Source organism: Vigna angularis, chromosome 1 (genome assembly GCF_016808095.1).
Source record: "Vigna angularis cultivar LongXiaoDou No.4 chromosome 1, ASM1680809v1, whole genome shotgun sequence".
In the NCBI taxonomy this organism is placed as follows: Eukaryota; Viridiplantae; Streptophyta; class Magnoliopsida; order Fabales; family Fabaceae; genus Vigna; species Vigna angularis.
The window spans coordinates 28,350,478-28,378,142 of NC_068970.1; the positions used below are offsets into that span (position 1 = coordinate 28,350,478).

Below are 27,665 nucleotides of genomic sequence, written 5' to 3' on the forward strand. Positions count from 1 at the left end.
AAGGAAGTGTTCGGAAGAGGAAGTCATCCTTCGTGAAGTATTCGGAGGAAGTGTTTCATCCTTTGTGAAGATTCAAAGGAGGTGTTGTCTCATCTCTTGTGGCATCAAGAGAGGTTTTTTCTAAACTTTTACAAATTGTATCTTTGTGATTGTAGTTTGTAATTGTTTTGTGATTAGTGAATTGTTTATCTTGTTTTGAGATAAGCGACTGGACGTAGGATTGGTAAGATCCGAACCAGGATAAAATCATCTGTGCAAATTTCTCTCCACCTTACTCTATTTAATTGTTATCATTAATTGCTAAGTAAGTTTAATTGAGTAGAAATTTTTAAGGCACACGTTTTTAGTAAGAACCAATTCACCCCCCCCCCTCTTGGTTTGTTGTTCCACGCTAACCCATCCGCTGCAGCCGCTCTGACAGGCATTGATACGCCTCTGGTGGAAGGTGGTGATAACGTGGAGTAGTTTTTCTTCGGTTTGTAGTAGTTAGTATGTATAGGAGTTTTATAAAGTTTAAATCATTCTTAATTATTTTATATACATTTTACTTTTATAGTTATTTACTTTTGGAGATAATTGTATTATATATATATATATATATATATATATATATATATATATATATATTTATATTTATTGTGACAATATCTGTTTTGTTTTTATCGATCTTGAAATGTCTTATTTTTATCAATTTGTTGACAACTAAAAGTGGGATGTTACATTTTGGTATCAAAGTTATTTGTCCTTAGGATGACCTGAGGATTGTGAGTTTGTCGTGTCTTGCAAAAGTGTAAGGGTCTAAGTTTAGATTATAGAAATTGTATATTTAACTAGAAGTATGAAGAACAAAACATGTCTTGATAGAATGACGAGGGTGCACATTTATGACTATGTCAAAGATAGTTTCCTTTCATAATTCAGAATTTTTGCGGAAAGAGAATTGATAGACAACAAGTAGTTGGTAAAAAGTAAGGTTGGAGCCAATAGATGTTGAGAATATATGAAAGAAATAGTTGGGTTTATTAGAGGGAGAGTAGAGTTATAGTTTGAGTTTTGTGTTTTATAACAATTTTTGTTATGTTCTTGTTGCCTTTGTTGTTTATGATAAAATGCTCTATCATGGTGGAGGAATGCATATTCAAGGATAACTTGGCCTACTTACCTTATAAGAATTAGATAAGGTCTTTGAGACAATTTCTTGCCTCGAAGATATGGAGATGTAGTGTGTTGGAGTTTGGTGAGTTAGAAAATTTTAGTTTTGAGTTTGAAAGGATGGGAAAATATGTAGTTTAGAAGCTAGTGATCATGTTTGTGTTGTTCCTAGGTATAGATAGGACATCCTATAAGCTGGAAGGAATTTAGGATACCTTAGAGCAAGTTCACTAGTCTCTCAAGTAAGAGAAGCCAATTGCACAAATTTCAGGTGATTGATACATTATACTTATTAATTGTATGTTTGTATGATGTTTTGCTTATATGATTGAGCTGTGTAAGAATTGGTGAATGGACTTGAAATTATGGTTATAAATTGGTTTACTTGAATTGCATAATAAATTGAGGATGTTGCCTAATTAGTATTGCAGATTATGTTGATTGAATCATTGAATGTGGTCAAATTTGAATTGGACATTTGTCTTGGTTATTGGATTGAACTTGAATCGATAAATTGGCATTAATCTACAAAATTATGTTTTTTAGAATTATGTAGACTCACTGGATGAGAATATACTCGTTGGTTGAAGTCAAATCAGAGAGCTATTGACTTAGTGGCCGGTGAATGAGAATATACTCGTTGGGTGAAACCAAAGGCAGAGAGCTCACTAACTTGACAATCATTGGATAAATTTATACTTGTTAGGCAAAGTAAAAGTTAGAGAGCTATTGACTTGGTAATCGTTGGGTAAGAATATACTTGTTGAACGAAACCAAAGTCAGAGAGCTTACTGATTTAATAATGGCTAGGCGAGACAAGTTTTGCTAAGCAACTTTTGTGAGAATTTAATTGAGTTCCAATAATAGTCTCGTTGGACGAGTAATTTGGTTGTTGAGAAAGTGTGCATTTAGACATTACTCGCTGAGCGAATAAATATTCTAGTTGAACGAGATTAACAAAGTTCAGTTCTATTTTGAGTCAATATTTTCTTGATTTCACTTAGCTTATTGTGCTAGATTTAATCAGGGAATTGAGCTAGAATGTCCAGTATTTTCCCATTTTTCCTAATTGTGCTTAATTTGATCAGAAATTCTTATTTTAATTAATTTGAATTATCTGAGACTAATTATTTGTATTATTAATTGTAGGGAAATTGTTGGATAATATTTGGGACATTTGAAGGTTTAATAAGAAATGACAATTGGATCCAAAGGTGGAGATTTATTTTTGAGCAAAGCAAAGGGGCTGCCACGTCTTTCAATTGAAGCACCCAGCAGCAAGACCCGTAGAGGAGTGGTGTTGGTGGGCTTCACGCGGACATTCATTTTTGGTCGGTCCAGCAAGCACACGCCCATTTGCATGCTCCCAGCTGATTCGCATCCAACACCTTCTTCCATTCAGCAGCACGCGTCCACGAGAAAAGAAGAGGGGTCACGGCCCGCTTGGAAGCACTGCACGCACATGGAGGGCCTGCCACGCGGAGAATGGGAAACAGTTTGGGGGGTGCATCTAGCACGCGTCCAGCAGGCCTTCAATTGGAAGAAATTGTTGGTCCAACATCCAGCCTTGACGGAAGCCTTCAAGCCCCAGCCGCAACCTAGGAGAGGAGGAGGATTTTTATATTTTGGCTGGAGGGAATGTAGAAAAGGGAGCTGCCACGTCCGAGCTCCAAGTGTCACGGCTTGGATGAAGAAGAGCGTTGGGAAGCACGGTTATGTGTTTCAGACGCCACACTTACTGATTTTTCTTTGGCTGGGAATGTTTAGATTTTGAGGAAAAAGCTTACTTTATTTTTATGTTACAGATTACACATGCCATTTTCAATATTTTTTTGTTCAAGCATTTTGTTTTTATTAAAGTTTTCATTCTAGCATTTTGCTGTGCACGTTTTTTTTTTCTATTCTAGCAGCAGCTCTCTTTTAGACCTTTTTACTTTGCTTTCTTTTTAAACATGAGGAGAAACGTGAATTCATTCTAGAGGAGGTGCAACACTGGTTTTGCTTTCTTTATTGAAGGAATAGGATAGTGATTATTCTGGGAAAAAGTGAAGTGTTGGTTTCATTTAAAAAAAAAAGACAAATGCTTTCAATAGTTACGTTTTTAATTTTAAAGTAATGAATCCCAATGTTTCTTTAATTTAGCCTAATGGTTTCTTACGTGTGCATTGCTATATGATGTGTCTATCACATTCAAAGGCTACTGGATTATGCATTATCTTATTTTTGTGTATTGTATTTTAATGGATTTAAGCCAATGGGAATTGAAATGCGTTCTTGTTGTGCACATGTTATGCTTCCAACGCTGGTTTCTATTTGAATGAAGAGCACATTTCATTTTCTTGCATTTAGTAATAGGGACGTTTTGGGAAAGGTGATATATGGTGATGGATTTTTAATTTCTTTCTTGGAGAAAAGCATGTGATTTTATTTGGAGAGCTCCACGTTTAAAATTACTTCCAAGCTGCATTGTGCATTTAATGTTTTAGCTCAAGAGTTACATTTTTACTGCTTGAATTGTATTTGGATATTTGTCTGTTGTAGTTTCCATTTTAATGCTTTCATTTATATTCGGTTGTGTTTAATTTTCATTTTTAGTCAAATTGCATTCACAAAACTTTCACCAAAACCCCCCTCTAATGTGTTCGACCTATTACGTGAACCACAATTGGTCCTTGAGAGACGACCTAGGAGTCACTTCCTAGCACTATACTGCATTAATTTTGCAATCAACTTTTGTGTGAGGTGCGACCCTCTCAAAAAAATGGCGCCGCTGCCGGGGACCAAAGGTTCGGTTTTGGGTCTTTTGTTGTTTTCTGTTATGTGCGTTTTTGTATGCGTGTCGTATGTGTTTTGTCTTGTGTTGTGATGTTCTGTTTTCTGTGTGCGTTTTGCATGTATAAATGTGTTGTGTTTTATTTGTTTCGTAATTTTTAGTATTTTTATTTTTCCATGTCTACTTATTCTGGTTTTGTGAATAGTGCTTATTATGCCGATACTTATGATTCTTCTTCTGCATGGTACTCTAATTATTCTACTGATTTCTATAAGGAGAACAATATTGCGCATCCTCTGGTGAGGGGCGTACATGATGATGTTGCCCAGTCTTTATCAGATTTTGAAAGCAAGTTGGAAGGAAAGATTGACTCTCTTGCGAAGTTGGTGACACAGTTCACTACCAACCAGAGATCTACATCTCCATCTGCATCTGCTGCACGACTATGTGCTATTTGTCCTTCCAGTGACCACTATACAGATGCATGTCCTTCTTTGCAACACCATGCTGCCTTTGATGCACCTCAGGCTTATGCTACAAACATATACAACAACAGGCAACAACAACAGGCAACAAAAACAGCAGCAACAACAACAGATGCAATTTTATGATGCTCCTGCTCAAATAGCTCCTCAGCCTTCTACTTCTAAACCTACATTGAAGGAGTTATTAGAGCAGATGACCATGCAAAATCTTCTATTCAAGCAAGAAATAATGGAGTTTCAGCAGGAAACAGAAGCTGTCATTCAGAGTTTGAATGATCAGATAGGGCAGACAGCTACTCAGCTCAATCAGGAACAACCTCATGATTTAGAGGAATCACCATTTCAGACTGTTCAGATTCCTGATGATGATAGTGTCGTCCACATAGGAGATGGGGAATAGAGTTATGAGCTTACCACTGAGCAACCTACTTTCCTACCTTCAGATGTCCATACTCTTGCACCTGAGGAGACTAATGAAAATCTTGAGGACCAGGCAGAAATTAGCAGTAATTTCGAACCAGGTAGACCATTTTCATGTGCCACCACTTTTCCAATCTTTAGGGAAGTGGCGGAAAACATACCTGAATTTGATTATGTTGTTGATGATTATGCTTTTAATGATTATGTTGTTGAGAGGTATGTTGATGATCATATTGTTGCTGAGCATGTTTTTAATTCTTCCTCTGTGCATGATGAGAACCACTTTTTGATATCACATCCTAATGTTTATTCTCCATGCACTGAACATGAATCTGAGTCTGTTATTGATATTACTTGTAATTTAGAAATTGATTCATGTTCTGAGGATGTATCTGAGGTTCAGCCTGTTACACTAGGATTGGGTGTTATAGCCCTGCATGAAATTTCTGTAGAGCCACATTGCACTAACCCCATTGCAGGAGGTACAAATGAATTTGATCAACAAACACCCACAATGGACAACAAAGGTGCTGACACTAACAAAAGCTTCAAGATCAATAGGCACCTGCTGAACCCGCTCATCAACAATCACTTCTTAGATCTAGCTGTGGAAGACATTTCCCTGCTTGATCAAATTTGGAGGATGAAGCAGTTTGTCCTCAAACCTTCCTTGCTGGATCCTATGACGGAAGACATCTCCCTGATAGTCCAAAATTGGCAACTGCCACCATGACCAGGGGAGTTTTTCTTTTTCCCTTCTCCCCTTTTCCCTACTTTTATTGCACTTGTCCATGATCTGTTCAATGTTCTGATTTTTGATCTTATACTTATGACACATTGAGGACATTGTGTAGTTTAAGTGTGGTCTATTAGGGGAGATTTTTATTTTTCTTTGTTAGTTTTTGTTTTCTTTGTTAAATTTTTTCTGTTTTAGGTTGTTTTTGTCGTGTCTTGTATACAGTTTTGCATGATTCTCTTCATTTCTGGACTTTTTTTGGGTTGTAGACTTATCATTTCCTTCACTTGATTGATACTTATTTGTTTGAAATCCTTGCTTTTCTCTACTTGGAAGATGATTATGATTTTTGAGAGTTGAATTGATTGTGACAGAATTACCCTGTGTAAGATTTGAGCCACTTTATGTTCTTTCTTGTGTGTGATATGTCTCTTGATTGCTTGCGCATATGCCTTGGCTTGACTCTTGTTGATAATTCTTGATTGATATGCATGTTTGGAAGTGATAAATGCAGTTTTGTTTTTGAGCCTCTCTAACCAAATAAGCTTACCTTGTTCTGATTCTTTGAAAACCCTTTTTGAGCCTATACTTTCCTCATTTCTTTGTTTTGAAGCTCATACACTAGCCCTAAGTGAAAAAAACCATGATTACCTTAACCTTAGGAAATTTTGGAGCTTTGGAAATGTTTTGGGAACAAGTGTGGTCTTCTTGGGGATTCATATGAATTGGCTAGTTGGTTCCTCTTCTTGTTTTGTGTTCAGAAATATGATTTATATCTTGTCTCTTACAGTTGTGTGCTAAAGAGAGAAAAGAAAGAGACAGGATGAGAAAAAAAAAGTGAGAAAAATAAAAAATTTGTGAATAATGGAGTCAAGAAGAGGATTAAATTAGAGGGTTGGGTGTAATTTGATTGTATTTTCACTTGTTCCCCATTTCTCCTCTATTTCTTTTGGTTTGTAGCTTTCTATCCATATTTTATCCTCCCTTGTCCTTTGCCCCATTACATCCATAAAAGACCTTTTGATTTGAACATGCATATGTTTTGAGTGTTGATATTAGAGGTTTGCCAAGTCTGTTGTTGCTTGCTTTCTTGAGTGCATTGAGTTGACAATTCTTTACCTTAGACACTTGAGAGAAACACTGATAGTGCATCTGTGAGGTTTTGTTACTTTTGATTCACCTCTTGAACTAATTAATCATTTTTCCATGTCTTGAATTCTTGGATGATTACATGAGTATCTGTTTTCTCTGATTCATTCTGTGTTGGAATCGTCTACTTCTTTTCTCTATCCAGATTTCTTGAGGACTGTGTAATTTTGTTTTCTCGTGAGTCTTTCTTTTCTGTGTGCTGAGTTTGTGTCACTTCCCTGATGTCCTTTGAACTATTTCTTGATTTGCGATTTTGCCCAGGAGTGCAAAAGACTAAGTGTGGTCTATTTTGATGAGTCAATATTTTCTTGATTTCACTTAGCTTATTGTGCAAGATTTAATCAGGGAATTGAGCTAGAATGTCCAGTATTTTCCCATTTTTCCTAATTGTGCTTAATTTGATCAGAAATTCTTATTTTAATTAATTTGAATTATCTGAGACTAATTATTTGTATTATTAATTGTAGGGAAATTGTTGGATAATATTTGGGACATTTGAAGGTTTAATAAGAAATGACAATTGGATCCAAAGGTGGAGATTTATTTTTGAGCAAAGCAAAGGGGTTGCCACGTCTTTCAATTGAAGCACCCAGCAGCAAGACCCGTAGAGGAGTGGTGTTGGTGGGCTTCACGCGGACATTCATTTTTGGTCGGTCCAGCAAGCACACGCCCATTTTCATGCTCCCAGCTGATTCACATCCAACACCTTCTTCCATTCAGCAGCACGCGTCCACGAGAAAAGAAGAGGGGTCACGGCCCGCTTGGAAGCACTGCACGCACATGGAGGGCCTGCCACGCGGAGAATGGGAAACAGTTTGGGGGGTGCATCTAGCACGCGTCCAGCAGGCCTTCAATTGGAAGAAATTGTTGGTCCAACATCCAGCCTTGACGGAAGCCTTCAAGCCCCAGCCGCAACCTAGGAGAGGAGGAGGATTTTTATATTTTGGCTGGAGGGAATGTAGAAAAGGGAGCTGCCACGTCCGAGCTCCAAGTGTCACGGCTTGGATGAAGAAGAGCGTTGGGAAGCACGGTTATGTGTTTCAGACGCCACACTTACTGATTTTTCTTTGGCTGGGAATGTTTAGATTTTGAGGAAAAAGCTTACTTTATTTTTATGTTACAGATTACACATGCCATTTTCAATATTTTTTTGTTCAAGCATTTTGTTTTTATTAAAGTTTTCATTCTAGCATTTTGCTGTGCACGTTTTTTTTTTTCTATTCTAGCAGCAGCTCTCTTTTAGACCTTTTTACTTTGCTTTCTTTTTAAACATGAGGAGAAACGTGAATTCATTCTAGAGGAGGTGCAGCACCAGTTTTGCTTTCTTTATTGAGGGAATAGGATAGTGATTATTCTGGGAAAAAGTGAAGTGTTGGTTTCATTTAAAAAAAAGACAAATGCTTTCAATAGTTACGTTTTTAATTTTAAAGTAATGAATCCCAATGTTTCTTTAATTTAGCCTAATGGTTTCTTACGTGTGCATTGCTATATGATGTGTCTATCACATTCAAAGGCTACTGGATTATGCATTCTCTTATTTTTATGTATTGTATTTTAATGGATTTAAGCCAATGGGAATTGAAATGCGTTCTTGCTGTGCACATGCTATGCTTCCAACGCTGGTTTCTATTTGAATGAAGAGCACATTTCATTTTCTTGCATTTAGTAATAGGGACGTTTTGGGAAAGGTGATATATGGTGATGGATTTTTAATTTCTTTCTTGGAGAAAAGCATGTGATTTTATTTGGAGAGCTCCACGTTTAAAATTACTTCCAAGTTGCATTGTGCATTTAATGTTTTAGCTCAAGAGTTACATTTTTACTGCTTGAATTGTATTTGGATATTTGTCTGTTGTAGTTTCCATTTTAATGCTTTCATTTATATTCGGTTGTGTTTAATTTTCATTTTTAGTCAAATTGCATTCACAAAACTTTCACCAAAACCCCCCTCTAATGTGTTCGACCTATTACGTGAACCACAATTGATCCTTGAGAGACGACCTAGGAGTCACTTCCTAGCACTATACTGCATTAATTTTGCAATCAACTTTTGTGTGAGGTGCGACCCTCTCAACATAGACTCACTGGATGAGAATATACTCGTTGGTTGAAGTCAAATCAGAGAGCTATTAACTTAGTGGCCGGTGAACGAGAATATACTCGTTGGGTGAAACCAAAGGCAGAGAGCTCACTAACTTGACAATCATTGGATAAATTTATACTTGTTAGGCAAAGTAAAAGTTAGAGAGCTACTGACTTGGTAATCGTTGGGTAAGAATATACTTGTTGAACGAAACCAAAGTCAGAGAGCTTACTAATTTAATAATGGCTAGGCGAGACAAGTTTTGCTAAGCAACTTTTGTGAGAATTTAATTGAGTTCCAATAATAGTCTCGTTGGACGAGTAATTTGGTTGTTGAGAAAGTGTGCATTTAGACATTACTCGCTGAGCGAATAAATATTCTCGTTGAACGAGATTAACAAAGTTCAGTTCTATTTTCATATGTTTTCTTTTGGTATGTTTAATGTGTGATTTTGCGAATGTCAAAGTGATGGAATTGATGTATGTGTGTAATGTTATTTATAAATAATTGAGGTGATAATGATGGTTGTGGACATATATGGTGATGGTGTTGAAAGAATATCAAGGAGAAATTCTTTGTGGTGATGATCTTAATGTACATATGTGGGATGAGAAAAGAGGTATCATGAACTCTAATAACTGTCCAAACTTAAACTTAATAGAATGAGTTATATGGTAAGTGTCCATGAGATCCTAACCATTGGATGCTTAGTCCAAGACGTGAAGGAAACTAATCATGTAAATGATAAGATGATAACCTCTTTGTTTACAATTGTACAAAGCATAAATACAACTATAAGTGTACATCTACATTGAAACTGTGTCAAAAACATACATTTGAATAATTAAGTCTAATATCAACTGTTTGTATGAATTTATATATAATTTATTATATTTTTATACATGCTTAGTTTATAATTGATGTAATTTAAATATTCTATGAAAACTTCTCTCGCACATTAGTTTACTCTTTCTTTTGTATTGTTTTGTGTTTTTCTTTCATTTGTATGTCAATAGATGAGACATAGGTTTTAATACACTTCCTACTTCCTACTTTCTTCTCTTTAAAACTAATTGGGAGAGTTATTGTCTCACAAAAAGATGGCTTTAAAGGGGCGATGCAACCCATGAACCCCATAATCTTCGAGTTACGTAATAATAATAGTATACAATTTTGAATTTAAAACTCAACATTTCAAGTTAAAAATATTCTATATTCATTTATAGATGTGTGAAATTATATTTTTCACCCTATTTTAAGAGTGAGCAAGACAAACCCCATTAGCATCTATATGCTACACTTTACTTAAATAAAGGGGTCAAAAAATGACAAGCTAACTCATTCATTACCATCTATAGGCTAGACGTCCAATTGTAGCATCATAAGTGATACATTGGATAGCGAGGGAAATGCATATATTCAGTTAAAGATTGCCGAACAAATTTAGAAAACACGCAAACAAAGGTCTCAGAAAACTGAAGCCTTTCAAATAATATAAAAACAACTAATGTGCAAAACATAATTATCGAATCGAAATCTAGGAAAAACACCATTTAACTCAGTCCCTTAGATGTTCAATTAATGTTTGCGATCATACCCGCAAATCATTACAGGTATGTAGGCTCATCACAGTTAACAATAGCATCATCCTAGTCACACGAGTGACCAGTAAAAAGAAATCAGTAACAGAAATATTATAAATTTAAAAGAAAATTTAATTTGATCCATCGTGCTCCCACAACAAAGGGATCGTGGATCCAATCTTAATTAAAAGATTTGTAAGTTTGACTAATCTCAATAATGGCTCTAATAGACCTTTTATTCAAATAGGAACGAAGTACATCATCAGCATGGAAAATGCATTCTCATCCACAGCAGTAATTTGCTGTGTAGGAAGGTGTCCTAAGATTTTTCCAATTTCATCACATGATGTAACAAAACACAAATAAAGCTATCTTCAAGGCCACTAACAATAAACAAAATCCCCATATAATGCATATGCGTCGACATATGAGCACACAAGGATCAAATCTATTTGAAACAAAAGTATAAGCCAAGATGCCACATAAACAAAAACGTAGACCTGAAAGTATGGTCCAGGGTAAACAAAAGTGTAGGCACAAGACTAAGATGAAAGGAAACCAAAGTGTAACCCAAAAACTAAGGCAAGGTAAACAGAACGGTAGTCGGAAGACCAGTTGCAAAGTAACAAAGAACTAAAAGAAAGGGAACAGTGGCTAAAATTTCCAACAAACCAACGAACACAATTTTCTAAGAGATTGTTGCTCCCTATAATTTTCCATGAAAAAGTGAGCATATTTTCTCAAAGGCGGATCCATGTACAACCATAGTCATAGATATTGCATATAATAAATATCAATTACCTCAGAACAACTCTTGGATTAAATAATATGCTTGGATTAAATATCAATTACCTCAGAGCATGCTTCGCATCTAAACACCGAGCTTAAAAGCAATACATAAATGAAATAACAAAATGGATTTACAAACTTTGAATCTCAATTCAAAACAATAACATCAACGACACCTTGTACTTTAGAGTTGAAAAAAATAAAAACAAGTTGCCAGCCGGAAATACAAATAATTAATTCTTCGACATCCAAATGAATAATTGAAAGATGCATAGCGAATCTAACACAAGTAAGCTTTAATTAAACAACAAAAAAGCTTTTGAAACAAGTGCAAACGAAAATCTTAAAGAAAACGGATGCATTTCAACTATCAACACCCAATCGAAACACCAAAATAATGATCAATAAACATATGAAACCTATCACATTGAGTTTAAGTTACGTAAACTCTAAACAAATGTAAAAACACCAAACAGAAATCTTAGAGAAAAATTAGACAACTCAGTCCCTTAGATGTTCAGTTATGTTTGCGATCATAGCCGCAAATCATTACAGGTCTGTAGGCTCATCACAGTTGAAAATAACAACTCATGTTATCCAATCAACGAAAAAATGCAGACCCAGAATAAAAAACTAATACTTCGGTATAAAATTGAATTTAGCTGCTCAGTGTGCTCCCAAAACCAATGGATTGTGGAAAAGATATTAAAGAACAACACAAATAACTATTGCTTCAAGGGAACGAGTCAAATGAGAACGGAAGTAATCTCACCGACCAGATAAAGAAGCCTATGATGATTTGGGCTTGTAAAAGTTGAAAAGAGGCAAAGGAATGCGAAACCCTAATTTCATATACAGCGGTTAGGAATAAGAGGCAGAACACAGGACAGGGTTAAAGTATGGTTTATATAGCAGTTTGGTAGCCAATTTTAAAGGACTAAGTTACACTTTGGATGCGTTTTTAGATGTTTCATAGTTAAATATTATTTTAATATATTTTTTTAATTTTTTTTATAAAATACTATTAGTTCAAATAACTATTCTTCTATAAATATAAAAATAAATAGATATTATATTAATTATAAATATATTTAACTTTTTAAATATAATTCTTTTCCATATTTAAAATTGAATAAATTCCGTACTTTTAGACCTGCAATAATAACTTTCATGTTTTATCAACAATTTGTACAGAAAATGTTTGATAATTACTTAAACGATAATTAATAATATAAGAAACTATTATTTTTAAGTTTAAATAATTTATATTTATAATACACTATTTAAAATAATTAGCGTGTGTTTCAATCAACATTAAGAAAATTGATTTTAATTAAATTAATGTGTTAGAAGGAAATTGTTGTTTTTTTTATCTATTTTACCTTTTATTCAATTTCCAACTCATCTCAACCAATCTCTTTTTTTTATTCTCTTCTCTTCTCAAAATACTCCTTGTTCCATCAAGATTAATTTCAATTTTGACGGGATTTTTTTAGCATGTAAGATGTTTTTATTTTTATAATTGGAAAACCAAAAGCAATATAAATAGATTAATTTATAATTAATCAATATTTTGTTTTTGTAAAAGGTTATTTTGTCTAATAAATTGTACGGCATCGAATATGCATCTAAACTGTTTTCTTTATAATTACTATATTTATTACATTAATAAATAAAATAAAACTGTAAAATAAACGCAATTTGAAAACACAAAAAAACATTATATGGGTGGATAGTGATTTTGAAATTCTTTTGCAAAACAATGTCTAATGGTTATAGAAGAGATATGTAATTTGTAAAATGTTTAGACACTATTTTATATTAACAAGTAAATGGATTTTCAAAGGCAAAGTAATATACTACAAATTTTATATGGGTTTATTCAACTTGAGCTACATCTAATTTTTCATTAAGAACTCTTAAGGAGTTCCTTAATATTTTATAAAGATTGCATAAGTTTTACCTCTGAAGGTTTACAACAAGTATTGTTACCACTCTTGGTCTACCTAGTTAACACGACTAACCACGTATGCTCTCAAGTATTCTAACCACTTCTTATTTAAACCTTAGACAACACATCCAAACAAGTGTTTTAATTCTCTTCAAAATTTACAACACAAAAAAGTGTTATGAGCAAAGGTACAAATAATAACTCTCAAAGAAAGGATATAAGCAACGCATATAATTTTTTGATTTACTAAGTGTACCAGTAGGGACCGGACGTCCGTATGACCATGATTATCCAATCACGCGACTTCGCCACTCGTCATCAGGAAGGGCCGAGCAGTGTATAGACCGGACGTCCGTATGGCCATGATTATCCAATCACGCGGCCTTGCCGCTCGTTGTCCGAACGAAAAGCAACTCGTATGAGCCGGCCGGCTGTAAGACCAAACATCAGGAGGCCGGCCGGCCCTACTGCCCGTTGACCATATTAGGATTAAGATTAAGGTAAGTAGTTGTTAAAAGCTATTGGGCCAAAGTTGGGCCGTTATTAACTTTTCATTCATCCCAAGCCCATAACTAAAACTATAAATACAAGTCAAAGGTGAGTGGTAGGGGAGAGCATTTATCGAGCATTTATTATTGTTCTATTGAAAAATGCCATTGTTCTCAAACTGACTTTGGCATCGGAGAATCTTTCGCAGGTCTCGCACCTACACGCAGAGGAGTGAAACGAGGAGTAAGGAGCGGGACCGGACTGCCAAGTGACAAGAAGAGGAAGACGCGAAGGTATTAGACGACTCAGTCCCTACAACCGAAACACAAAGGTTTTTCTCTCAAAAGAAATATATCTTTAGACGATGTATAAGCCAAATAAGCTTAAGTTCACTATTTTATTCTTCTTATCTTATCCTTCTAGTGTTATCATGTTTTTTCCTTCAAGTTTTCGTCTATATTTAGCTTTTCTTGAAAGATGACCGTTAGACAAGGAAGTTGACTTTAGGATAACAGGTAGCCTTTAGGTAGGAAGTCAAACTTTAGTATACTTTGTAGAGGTTAAGAGTTTTATCATATCCTTTAGCAAAATTAGGATTATACAATGTGACAAAGTAAAAGGCTTCAAAGGAAACATTCCCAAAATGTTCTTCATCTCTCACAACGTCTTTTTCTTACGTGTAATGATTTTGATAATATATTTCTGCTTTAGTGATATGTACAAATATCAAGAACAAAGTATACAAGCATTAAAACACTTTATCATACATGCATTAAATATTTTGAACATTGATAAGCATTAAACTATATTGCGTGTTCAAGCATTTTATCATTTGTCATGTCATTCATAAATCCATCATTTGATAAAACATATAACATGTATAATCATCAGATGATATAAAACATTAGATGTTTATTCAAAGGTTATTTGTGGAACAAATGAAATTAAAAAGAATCAAGAATAAAGAAATAAAGAACTCAAATGTAGATGAATCTGGAACAAGAAGAGGAAGAAGAGAAATTATGTATATGATAACTCAATTTCTATACTCTCATATTGAAACTTATTACACTCGTTTAACATCTTTGTTTCTTTTATCTTTTAATTCTAACTTAGATTTAGTATCTTAGGAAGCTTCAGGATTTACATTTGTCATGCCATGTTGCTAAACAACCTAGTTTTGGTTGTTGCGATGTACTGAGATTAATTGTCGAGTTGACCTGAAGTTGTTGAAGAAGGTCGACCCTAAGAGCTGCATTGAATTAGGATGCAACCAAGATGAAGTCCGAGAAGGATGAGGTGACAGTTCTATATAAGGAGGTAAGCCAAAAGTTGCTAATCAGATACTTGAAGCAAGTGAAAATTTCAAGTCGTGCTGCTTCGTTCCCCTTTGAGCTCAAGCAGCTGGGAGAAGCTCAACTAGTAAAGGAGAAACTTGAGCACTAGAGGAGAAGCTCGACCAATAGAGGAGAAGCTCATGCATCAAAGGAGAAGTTAAACCAATAGAGGACAAGTTCCGTCCAGAGAAATATTTTCACTCATAACTTTCACTATAGGTGCCTAAATGGAGCTGAACTTAAGGTTTTACACTACCACGTTAGCAAACAAAACAAAAACTAATTTTGTTATGACAACAATACACATTATTACAAACAAAGTGGACATAACATTTTGTAGCGTTTTGGATTTTCTATACGGAGAATTCTTATTTTGGGGTCGATGACAACAACCATGAGGCACAAATGTTTTCTTTTTTATATATTGAAGGAATGTAATAGGCAAGGAGAGTCTAGCTTGAATTTTTTCAACTGTTGAGAGGAGGAGACATCTAAAGCTTCTCTGTTTTTCCATTTTTCATTGTTCGAAATGTTGTAGACCTGTTTTTAGTTGTTTGTTTTTAATTTCATATGTTTTAGGTTCTTCTTTTCACTATTCCATTTTCTCTTATTTTATTGTCCTTCCACCTAATTTTAGTTTTGCACAATGAACTCCAATCTAGTGTTAATCTTTGATTTCTTGAACTAGTATTTCAAAAACTAGTTATACAATGTTTTACTATGTTATTTGCTACCAATTTTCATATTTTTAAGCACTGGGATGGAGCACTTGTTGTTTCGTTGATGTTTTTCTTTTGATATCTGCTTTTACTCTTTAGTTTGATTATGTATTTCATTTAATATGTGTTGCATTTTACATTCCACTGTTGCATTTTCATTTTCTTAGTTTTAGTGTTGTTTAATCTATTACTACTTTTTGTTTGCACAAAAAAAAAATTCTTTTGCATTCAATCAATGAACTCATATGATATATTCCTCGTACTGACCTAGGTTTACCTCTATACTATATTAGTTAATGAAGAAACTTATTTTATTTGATGAGGCCATTGTGACACAAAAAGTCTTTTATCATTATCTCTATGCACAGAGTATTGAATCCAAGAAGAAAAGAAGAAAAGGATGAGAAATTGAGTATGTTGTATTTATTGTGAATAGGTGACAATAATGGTAATAGTAAAGATGTTTATTGTTGGTAGTTAAAATTAAAATGAGAAGAGAGGAAAAGGGAAACTTCATTCAATTCAATGGATAAACACCAAGGGTGTTGCTTTGAATGCAACAACCATTTAGACATCTTTATCATTCAACGAAACGTAAAATAGATTTGTCAAACAAGTGTGTGACTTTTAATGACTCTTCAACGAACATTTAGATGCTCAAAGAAACAAAAACATATCCTAAGTCATTAACTACGCTAAATCTTTTTTAAACTATAAACCAAAATTGCACCAAAAATTATCTATTCTAAACCAGATATATGAACCAATAAAACTGTACAAATGCAACACAAAGTAATATTAATCTATACTAAACTGTTGAAACTAACTAGAAATTAATCTAAGCTACACTAAACCAAGCTAAAATGTAAAATTAATAAAGTTATCCTAATAATGCAGAATTATAAAACTAACAAAATAGAAAACAACACGAACAATTAACCACCCACTTAATCTGATTCTATAATTAAAATGTTGAAATTAGCAATGCTATGACCTATACTAGACTACAATATTCTACTCTAGGCTATAAAATATATAAAGGTGACTAAGCTAAACTAACAAATCTAACTAAATACTAAAACTAAAGTGCTGAAATCTATATTTATTCAGAACTATTAATCTAATATCTATTCTAATACTATTTAAAATGAAACTAAACAACTAACAACAAGATTATACTGTTATGAACTAAAACTAATTAAGACTTACACTAAAAAGACTTAAAAAAAGTTAATTAACACAAATTAAGAAAAACTAAAAATTTTACCTTCTAAACTAAATATACTCTAAAAACTAGGAATTAACTACTTAAATCAACCCAAAACAATGCAAATAAATAAGAAATTTTTGAAAAATTAATTACTTATCAATTTGTTGAAAAATTTCATATATCCTGAGAAATTTATCTTGAGTGTTAAGAAAGACTGTAAATGTATATTATATGCTTATATTTTTATTTATTGTTTAATATCAAATTTATAATAATTTAGTTAATAGTGTAAATATGATAAATTGGGATATTACACTTTTAAACTTTAAAATAAAAAGATAAGTAATATAATAACATATATACTTTAAAAGAAATCATTATAGTTAAAAGTATGCATTTAACTTGTACTAAATACATAAAACTAGTGTCTTAATATTTTTAATCAAACAACATTTTAAAAAAAAACATAAATTGCTATAAAAAATTGGTAAAACATAATTCAACTCTCTTTTTTGTGCTTTTCTTATTTTCACATTTTTTTCCACCAACTTCTATTTTAAATAAATGTTATTTTTATAAGTTATTTTTAACTTATTCAAAATTCTTTTAACCAATTATTTTTAATTAACAAAATATTTTTTTAATAAGTAACTTTTAACTTAGTCGAGTATTATTTCTGTCAGGCGTTATTAAATTAATTGAGTATTTTTTTGCACAACAACAACAAACGCTCTTAGATTATAGCTAAATATTATTTATCAAACAATCATTATTATGATGAATATATTGTTTAGACAGTGATTAATAGATCATAAAATTATTCATAGTATACAAATATCTCTTTTTGTATACAAAATTTATACACATTCTTCTAGGTTGATAAGTGAACACGAACAATGTTTTTTTATGAAGCTTTTAACTTTGCAAAAAAGTTTAACAACATACTCGAAACTATTCTCAAAATTATTGCCGTTAATAATTATATAAGGAATATGTTTACTAAAACTAATTCTTAATAAAATCTTAATTTTAAAGTTTGGAATCAATACATTAGGCTATTATAAGTATTTAATTAAAGTACTTGATAATACAATATAAACATATATAATTACATCATGTTATTGAGTAAATAAAATTTGTGGTTTTTAGAAAAATAAGATTATGTAATTATTTGTATATTTTTTTAAATAATTAATTTTTTGGTACATCTTTTTATTATTAAAGAATCATATATATATATATATATATACATATATATATATACATATATATATATATATATATATATATATATATATATTTGGAATAGTAATTTTGTTTAATATAGTTTATTGAATGAGTATTAATTAATTTTTTAAGTAGTTAAGTCCTAGTATAATAATATGTAAAAATTTAAGAATAGAAAAAATCAATAAAAAAATTAAAGTATAATAATAAGACAATTATAAAAGTTACAAATTAAATGATATAAACTAGATAAAGTAGTTTGTAATTTTATAAACTAAACTTCTAAAATAAGATATTAAACATTTTCATAATGATCAAAATATTTATAAATTGTTCAAATAAACTAATAGGTAATTTATTAATTTTACCAACTACATTCCTATAGTCACTTTTATAAGTAAAAAAATATATATTATTTATTAAGATTTTCTAATTCACGTTTTATTTGAAAACAATGAAATAAGGAGCCATAATAATTGGAGTAAAGCAACCACACAGAAGATTTGCATACTCACAAAGGAGGCATAAAGGAAAAAAAAGGATGAACTTCCTTCTTTCTCTTACTTGACATGGACAGGACATCATTTTTTTCATGCGGGCAAGTCGTAATGTTGTGTCAATTTTTCTTTTGGCAAGGGAATTATTTATAGTATCTGTTGTTAATTCCTCCTCTTGATTTCAGAAATCAGATTGAAGAGTATTTTTAGGTTGGATGTTATTTCAGAGATACAAATTTGTAAATGATAGAAAATCCCCTTTTTTCTAAACTGTAATGCATATTTTTTATCACGGGTCAAGTGTAGAGAGAAAAAAAAATTTAAGGCTGAGGAAAGAACAGACCACTTTAAATTGATATTTGATAATGGAATGATTTCAGATTTTCATTCACATTATTTCAACATTCACTAGCCTTTTATTAAAATATGATCGATAAATTTAAAAAGAATGTATATTATTTAATTTAAAAATTAATGATAAGGAGATGAAAAAGTATCTACCTTTTATCCTTATAAATTATATATAAAATGATTTTAAAAGAAAACCTATTCAAAGAATTTCTTAAATAGACAGAAATAACTAGCATTATCAATTGAAAGAAGAAAAAAATAACACGATCCAGAAACAGCTACTCTGAATTACATTTAGTACATATCTGAAAAAAAAAATACCTGAAATAAATTTTGCAGTTATCATAATGGACACTCATTATACTGATAATCCGAAGCTGAGGTGTGATTGATGCAGTTTTGAAATACTTAAAAGACAATAAAACTAACATAGCATCACCATTTGCAGAGACAAGGTTGGAGATATAATCCAATTATGATTGTTGACTTCATTATGAGGGGCTAAGAAGAGGCCACCACTAAAATATGTGAAAATGGGTGCTACCAAGCAAGTGGTTTGAATATAATCAAATCAAAATGGAAGTTTCAAACCAGACAACTAACACGCCTTTCAATAATCACTATATTTTTTTTATTGTCAGATCAACAGTATTTTTAAGTGTACTTTTCACAGCACAACCTATGGTTTAAGAATTGCATGACCGCCAACAGTTCAAGGAATGATTATATTCATAAATTTCCTCTTTGCAAATGCCAACCACCATTTATTTGGAGTGCCATTAGGTCTGTATGCAACGCTTAATAACCTCCCACTTGTTTCTTCCCTTATCTGCTTCAAATAATTTCTGAACAATTCTGCATCGTTGAGATCACAAAGCTTAAAATACAGGAATATGAATATAAATAAATTCATACCCGTAAAAAGGTTGAGTAAATTGCAACTGCATCAGGTAGAGTAAACACAATTTATAAAAGTTAAATCTAAGCTAGTATGAGCAATTTTAAATTCTCAAATATGTGAACAGTGTTCTAACCATCAATCATGTATGGCAATGGCAATTGCACTGAGAAACATAGATTACATTCATATTAAATGAGCTTCAACACACTGTTCGGACAATGACAGATCATCAGTTCTTTGAAAAAATATGTAAAAGTCGCTTGACTTGACGCTTCAAAAAGGATCAATAACACAAGGAAATATAAAACCTACATGTATTCGAATAAATACAAGCTGAAATTTCCTCATAGGTGCAGAAAGTAATAGAACTGAAGTTCCCATTCCAACTGCTTTTTTACACGTCAAGTACATATTACAGTCTATTTTATAAAGTATTCTTATACTTCCTATTTCTTTTAGTTGGAATCTGAGCAGCAGCGAACCTGAACAAGACTACAAAATTTGGATTACAGCATCCATATAAAGTTACTTAATAGCTGATAGCAATAGGCCCATCAATATAGGCATTATTGTTGATAAGGATGGTAATCAAGGAACCGAAGGGGAGTCCAAGAATGAAAGGCCCAAGAGAGGACACAAGATTCAAAACTACCTCAGTGACTATGTCACTAAGTAGAATTTCCTCTAAAATATTTGTTGAGTTGTATTTTCCGTTTTAAGATTCCTTACAGTATTACAGTATGTAATATTTCTGTTTCCACAAATCACAGGTAACCAATCATTTGGTGACGTGAGGGCCTTATATAACTGATGAATGGAATGAAAAGGGGCAGAAAAGAATATTTTTCACCTTCCCACTCTTTATTTCTTAGGAGACCCTTGATCCTCGAAATCAAGGCAACTTACCACCTATCAATAGCTAGTGAAGTTAGTTGTTTAAAATGAACCTATCTGAATGACAGTTTTCCAGACTTGAGTAATCTCTTCAGATCACTGAGGAATTTGGTATCACTTCAATCCATGACTGTATTATGGAAATTAACTTAGATATAGTTATCTGGCTTCATGGTTAGAGCTATACCTACATGCCTACTTTCAGAAAACTTATAACGAATGAATGAAGATATTCGAATAGTTCATTGCCAAAGACCAGACTTTCCTTGTTGGGTTTGTACTAAAAATACACAAAGATTAAGCTTTGTTACAATTTCTTGTCTTTAAAGCAATGCCACCCCGACATTGAGGTACAGACAGACTCATTTGGCCATGCGGGTTTAAAGTGAAGTTAGCCAGCAAATGTGAAAATGGTGTCAAATCTTGGGTAAGCAATAAACTGAAAAGTACAATGATTAAGGAACAACTCAAATACTGATAGAACCCTGAAGGTTTACGTTAGGAAAAAACATTGAAGTTAGTAAGAAGTGGTTAGGGTAGTTAGGAGGAGTTTTAATTAGCAGTTAGGCAGTTTTATCTTTTAGGGAGGGGGTATGTCTAGGGGGAGGTTGTCGAGTGTTTTGTTGCATAACAGGGTCTGTCCTGTGTAGAAGGGGATGTCTTCCCTTGGAAGGGAGAGCCAGTCACTAGTTTCGGTTTTGGAAGAAGAAAACCAAGAATCCCATTTGGGAGGAGTTGACGGAAGCACTTATTAGGAGATTTGGGGGAATGGGAAGATGTTCAGTGTTTGAAAAATTGGCAGTTGTTAGGCAGGGAGAAGACAGGCATGAGGAACACACGCCCGAGGCTCACCGGAGAAAGGTGGCACATGACCGCGCATGTGGAGGTTAGATGAGACGGTGACCACCAGGGATGAATCAAACTTCTCGAGACACACCTAACCTGACTTCAACGGAGAAAAAGCAACGGCAGACAGCAGCGACGACAGAAAGTGAAAACCCAGAGGTCTTAAAAGAGTTTAGAAAAGCTAAAACTGTTTTATTTCACTTAATCTTTTGATACAACATACTAGGTCAGGAAGCTCCTAAAAAACCTAATAGAAAGTTCCCCTACATAAATATTAATAATAATAAAGAACGTTACATTTCAACACTTCTCAATAAAAGCTTTCCACTTTTGAATCCTTAATTATTACCTAGGAGAATACGTAGACAATTAAATGTTATGATTAAGCTAAGCTTATGCGTCTACTATAAGAACATGAAGGTAAAGGAACAGTAATCACAGGATTCACCTGCTTCGTCGTGTGATTGAGGAAGGGGGAAAAGGCCCGGAAATGGAAAGCCAGACTCTCCAGGGACAGGAACCTTTTCAAGACCCAAGTTGATGATTGCCTTGGTTCCTTCAGCCAAGGTTCTACAACCTTCAAGCCTCTTAAGAGCGATGTTGATGTAAAAGGTCAAGTATATGAGAAGCTTATCAGCAGGGCTCTTGATGTCAAAGTTTCTGAAGAACACATTGGCTCGAAAGAAGGTGATGGCTTCATCCACAATATCAGTTGTATCTGTACCACACATCACAGTCAAAGCATATCCCACATCCAGAAACAACAAAAAGCAGAACTGAACAAAAAACAATAGAAAAACCTTGATCTGAAATAGGAGCAGGTCCCTTGATGTGGCTCTTGAGAGGAAGAAGAGGACACCCACAAGCTCTACTCTCTACATCTTCGTTCACAAAACTAGAGTGATAAACCTTTCCATACATAGCAACAATGGCAACAATCATTTTAAATTGGGAATCAAAAATTGATAACGCCCAAAATTATGAATTTTGAATAAGCACGAATTGAATTGAATCCCTCGTACCATGACTATTGTGGCCACGATAAGAACAAGAAGATTCCAATTGCAACTCAAGCGTCTCTGAAAATGAAAGGAAAAGAAAACAATTCAAGCATGTAAATATGTAATTGTTTGGAATGAGACTGAGAAATTGATAAATGTGTACCAAAACAACAAAAAGTAGAAGTAAATTGAATAATTGAGATGCCAAATTTGTTAGGTGATGTGAAATCAAGATTGTGGAAAAAGTAACTATGAATGGGAATGGGATCTGACAATAACGATAGTGGTTAGTTTATTATTTATTACAATGTCAATAACACTGAAGAGACAAGTAAACAGAACAGGCCCTTCTTCCTGCACTCCCTTTTTTTCTTCCTCCAACCCTAAAATAGTATATTCCAATTTTACCCTTATAAATTTATGGTAATATAAGAAGTTAATTTCAGGTCACCTTCTTCATTCAACGCTGCTCCAAAACCCTTTCTTCACCTTCGTTCTCAGGCTTCCTTCAATCGTTGTTTACTCCCAGTAGTTCACCATTCAAGCTTTTTAAAGGTTTGACCCATCTCGCAACACCTTCTTTACCAATTGAATAGAGGTATATAACTTTGGTTTTCGTTTTCCTGTTATATGAGATGTCTCTGGTGGGGGTCAGGTGTAGGGTGATCTGGGATGATCTCATTGCTCACTTCAAAGAATGCGGATGTAACTTGACCTTTCTTAATACCATTTGGTTGGGCATGTTGGAAATGATACAAGCTGTTGATAATCCAAACAATAATCTTTCAGCCCACATTTCCAAACAATAATCTTTCAGCTTTCATTCTAAGCATAAAAACTGTTTAATCTTGATTTTTCAGGAATCGATATATCAGGTCCTATTCCCACAGAAACTCAGTCACATGGACTTGCTTGAAATCCTAAACCTCTCAAGAAATCACTTAAATGTGACATCCCTGAAATATTGGCAGAACTTTCTTATGTTCCCTTGACCTTTCTTTAGAGTAACTAGAGATATTCCTGATGGCTTTACCAACCTATCCAAAAAGAGTTTATATGTATCAACACAACATATACCACAAGAACATTAAAATAGTGCAAGTTAACCCCCTAATACAACTAGAGAAAAAAAAAACGGTAACTTGCCATCGTTCCTATGGCAACATTGTTTTCACTGTAGTAAGAGATCATCATGTTAGTCTTCAGCACCAAATGCTCTTGTATTCTTTTGATGTTCCATTAATATGGCTGGTTGCTTCAGGTTTACATTTTGAGAATCCTAGAGAGTCCTTAGAGCTATCAGAATCCTCTTTGAGGATCTTTCAGATTTCTACATATAACTTATTCAGAGCTTGTGGCTTTGAGAATAAAAAAAAAAGGGTGTGGGGCGGGATGAACACACCACCCCTTCAACAAAAAGAAAATGCCATACCTCTCTCTACATTCTTTTTTCATTCCTTCGTTCCTGCACACACTAAAGTGTCAGCACCCTCATTCAATCACTACCTTACCACTCGTTTTCTTTTACATTAAGGAGACTGTCCACATCTGGGCCATCCCCAGTGATATTGTCATCAACATATATAGCAAGATAGATTCACATGCTAAATAAAGTGGAAAACACCAAATGATTAGCTTCACAACGAGTCATACTAAACTCAAGCAAAACCAAGCTCAAATGGCTAAACCAAGTATGAGGAGTTTGCTTCAAGTCAGAGAATGAATAATGAAGCCTATAGATCAAATCTGAGTGACTGGAGACTATAAAATCAAGTTGTTGATCCATGTACACTTCTTGCAACTCACCATGAAGAAAGGCCTTAGTCCAACTGTTAAGAGACCAATGGTGGATGACAACCATGCCAAGAAAAACAGTAAACATTGGTGATTTTGGCTGCAGTAGAAAAGGTGTTACCATAATCTTGGCAACAAAATTGAGTATAACCCTTAGTTGCCAAATGAGCTTTGCAATGATCAATTGTACCATTAGGTTTGATCTTCATTGATAGACCCAATGACACCTAATAGATATTTTGTCAGGAGAGAAGAAAACAAGCTCCCATGTGTTTCTCACATTCAAAGTAATTAGCATCGCCTGTTGCCAACTGTGACAATTTAGAGCATAAGCATATAAAGGATTAGGATTACAAGTAAATTGAATACCTTTGTGAATTGCAATTGGAGGTTCAGGCCTAAGCAACATTGGTTAAAGGGCATTATGAGAAAGAGATGATGTTGGAGGGTCACTAGAGCCACTTCCAATGGTGTCCATGTCCATTGGTGGTATGTGAAAAATGGAGGTGAAGAAGGAGCTACTACAAGTGTTGGGACGATAAGTGAACCCTCCAAAGGGACATCTTCAACGGTAGAAGAAATTAAAGGAGTAGTCTCAAAGAATGTAACAACAACAAAGACAATATACCATCGTAGTTGAGGAGAGAAACATTGATAACCCTTTTGGAGTCGAGAGCAACTCAGATAAATGTATTTTAGAGATTTATCAAAGGGTTTATTTTTACATGGAGTGAGATCATGGACAAAACATGTGCTCCCAAAGATGCAAAAAGGGATCATGAAATTTTGAGAACTGAAGGAAGTATATGGTTAATAAGATGACATGCAGTAAGAAGAGCAATCACCATATGAGTAGTTTCCATCAAGTGGTGGTTTTTGCACTCAACAACACCACTTTGTTGTGGTGTGTGGGCACATGATATTTGGTGAAGAATCCCTTGCAAGTTTAGGAAAGATTGAAATTCGAGAAACAAATATTCTCTTACATAATCTGTTAGTATAATTTTAATTTTGCAGTCTAACTGGATTTCAGTTTCAGAAAGATTCTTCATCAGAAAAACCCAAGTGCATCAAGATAAAATTCATCTATAAAAGTGACAAATAAAAATATCCTAACGTGAAATAAACGTGACTAGGAACCCAAATATCATAGTGAACTAAAAGTAAATGGTGACACAACATGCTTATTCACATGAGCACCACAATCAGTACAAGAATGCTTACCCAATTGATATGACTCGCTAATAAAACTTAATAGTAGAAAAACTAGGAACAAGTAAACACATTGGTTCATCACCATAGAGTTGTCTTATTTGTATTATTATCATCTATCAATCATGAATAACTAATTAATCAATTATTTAATCCAAGCTAATTATAGGCATATACAAAATGTTAATTGATATTTACCATGTAGGACCATGATTACCTCATGCTTAATAAACGAAAAGAGCATAGAAAACCTAGGTTGAGAGAAAAAGACATCACCTGGGCTACATAGCTAAGCAAATTAAAAAGAAGGCATTAGAGGAAAGACTTGAAATTTTAAGTTAATGCCATTAGGTATGGAATCCTATACAAGAGCTTGAACTTAATTTCCAAAGGTTACATAAGCAAAGTCTTGAACTGGTCAAATCAAACTCAAACCTGTACTAGTACTATTTTCATAAAACTAGAAACCTATGTTGTAGATATAATAAAAATACAATGTCATATAGTGATGTTCATAATGCAGAGCCTGAAGATAGCCCTTCACATGATAACAGGGATATATATGTACCACATATAAGTCAACCATACATGTTTAGTTTGAACTTTACATCAAACAATTTGGTAAAGACTCTGAGTGATAGGAAGAGTGATAAGGTTTGAAATCTTAGGTAGCGTGTGTTTGAACCACATACCCATACGTCTGTGAAAGAGAGAAAGAATAAGTAAGAATTGAAAGAGATCATGTTTCCTATGCTAGGTTTGTAAGAGGCACATACATACCCACAAAACTAAACGTGCATTAAATAGACAGGTAGATGCCACTGTACCTGTAACTTGGCGAGTTCTTGGCAATATACTGTTGGTAATATACGTCAGGCCGAGTGCTCAATGCCTTCCCAAGCTGGAATCATAAAAGGATTAAGTCAAACATAAGAACTGCACGGCTGATATAGTTAACAATACGGGCCGAATATTAATTTATTGCTCCATTCAATATATCTAGTCATAATGACAATGTGGGAAAGGAAGAAACAAAAAGAAAAGCTGCTTATAGTGCTTTATCAACGAAAATATGATACTTAAATAAAAAAATATACATTAATAATTATTTTTTTAGTCAAAGGTATGCAATTAATCGGTTCAAATTCCTGAATTTGGGGATTAAATTAAGCAATGATATCCTTATTATTATATATATACAAGTCAGTTTCTTTCATCCAAAGTGATATACTTATTTTTCCTCAAGTTTATACATAGCTCGGCTACTACTGTTTTTTTGTCTGCCTTTTGTGGAATTGCATCTCAAGACCACAATTTGCCAAAAATTTCAAAGGTGATTGTATGGAACAATTGACACCTCAGAGATTGATCGTACATACTTAAGTAGAGCATCAGCACGAGCAGGATGAGGTATACACCTGATTTGATCCTCTTGTCAAATCAATGCTTTTCAAAATTGGTCTTCCTCACTATCTCTTCCTACTATATCAGGTTTATGAACTCCTCGGTTGGACACTAGAAGAAAAAACAAAAAAGCGATACTGGATTTGTTTGTTCCTAGGTCAAGAGATTTATGCAGAACGCACCTGGTTAACAATTCCGTGGTTCAATGGTTTTCCTTCTCTCCGTTTTGGGTGTTGGTGTTGCTTCTCCTATCCCACAAACCGAACTGTGGATATGTACTGCATCACTTTCTCACCTACATTCACCTTTGATACACAGGACAGGACTACATATTACTGGGTTAGGTAATTAGGTTTTTAGTGGTTTTTTTAATCCTCTTGCTATTTTAGAGAGATGGGAGTGGAGCATGATGGGAGTGGAGCATGATGGGGCTGTTATAATGAAAATAGTTAACTGCTTTTTTTTATTGAAAGGAAAAAAATTGTAAAATGTATTATTTTGTAATAAAATCTTTGCTGAAAAAATTATCTCTAGCCTTATACCAATCGATACAAATTTTACATATCTATTTTCTTATTTTATTTTTCAAATAGTGATTTTTTAAAATTCAAATAATTATTTTATCAACTTTATCTTTCAAGTAACATTATTCTAAATTTAAT

At 33.5% G+C, this 27,665-nt stretch overlaps 1 protein-coding gene and 3 non-coding genes across 6 annotated transcripts; all 4 read right to left on the minus strand.

Annotated features, from left to right (window-relative positions):
• Positions 1-10,350: 10,350 nt before the first annotated feature.
• On the minus strand, positions 10,351-10,435 carry LOC128195120 (small nucleolar RNA SNORD25). Its single transcript, XR_008246692.1, has one exon. It is a non-coding gene; the product is annotated as a small nucleolar RNA SNORD25 (small nucleolar RNA).
• Positions 10,436-10,636: 201 nt separating this feature from the next.
• Positions 10,637-10,732, minus strand: LOC128195082 (small nucleolar RNA snoR31/Z110/Z27). The gene has a single exon (XR_008246655.1). It is a non-coding gene; the product is annotated as a small nucleolar RNA snoR31/Z110/Z27 (small nucleolar RNA).
• A 933-nt stretch (positions 10,733-11,665) lies between these two features.
• On the minus strand, positions 11,666-11,749 carry LOC128195118 (small nucleolar RNA SNORD25). Its single transcript, XR_008246690.1, has one exon. It is a non-coding gene; the product is annotated as a small nucleolar RNA SNORD25 (small nucleolar RNA).
• A 7,740-nt stretch (positions 11,750-19,489) lies between these two features.
• Positions 19,490-27,426, minus strand: LOC108343574 (actin-related protein 2/3 complex subunit 3). Of its 3 annotated transcripts, none has more exons than XM_017581934.2 (6): positions 27,186-27,426; positions 26,427-26,500; positions 22,615-22,671; positions 22,393-22,501; positions 22,041-22,310; positions 19,490-19,806 (listed from the first exon to the last, which is right to left on the minus strand). In XM_017581934.2, exons 3-6 carry the CDS (start codon positions 22,615-22,617, stop codon positions 19,664-19,666), a joined length of 525 nt encoding a protein of 174 aa, XP_017437423.1. In that variant the 5' UTR covers positions 22,618-22,671; positions 26,427-26,500; positions 27,186-27,426; the 3' UTR covers positions 19,490-19,663. The 3 variants fall into 3 exon arrangements, with proteins under 3 accessions (XP_017437423.1, XP_017437424.1, XP_052736696.1); XM_017581935.2 differs by lacking the exon at positions 27,186-27,426 and adding an exon at positions 26,979-27,122; XM_052880736.1 differs by lacking the exons at positions 26,427-26,500; positions 27,186-27,426 and adding an exon at positions 22,757-22,883.
• Between the last annotated feature and the right edge of the window lie 239 nt (positions 27,427-27,665).

Bases quoted from the DNA above. Each gene is read 5' to 3' on its own strand.
- LOC108343574 (XM_017581934.2), bottom strand. The intron at 22,311-22,392 runs GTTTTTCTATTG...TGTGTGGTACAG, and splicing joins TGCTCCTATTTCAGATCAAG to ATACAACTGATATTGTGGAT. The intron at 19,807-22,040 runs GTGAATCCTGTG...TCAACGATGCAG, and splicing joins TCAATCACACGACGAAGCAG to AATTGTTCAGAAATTATTTG.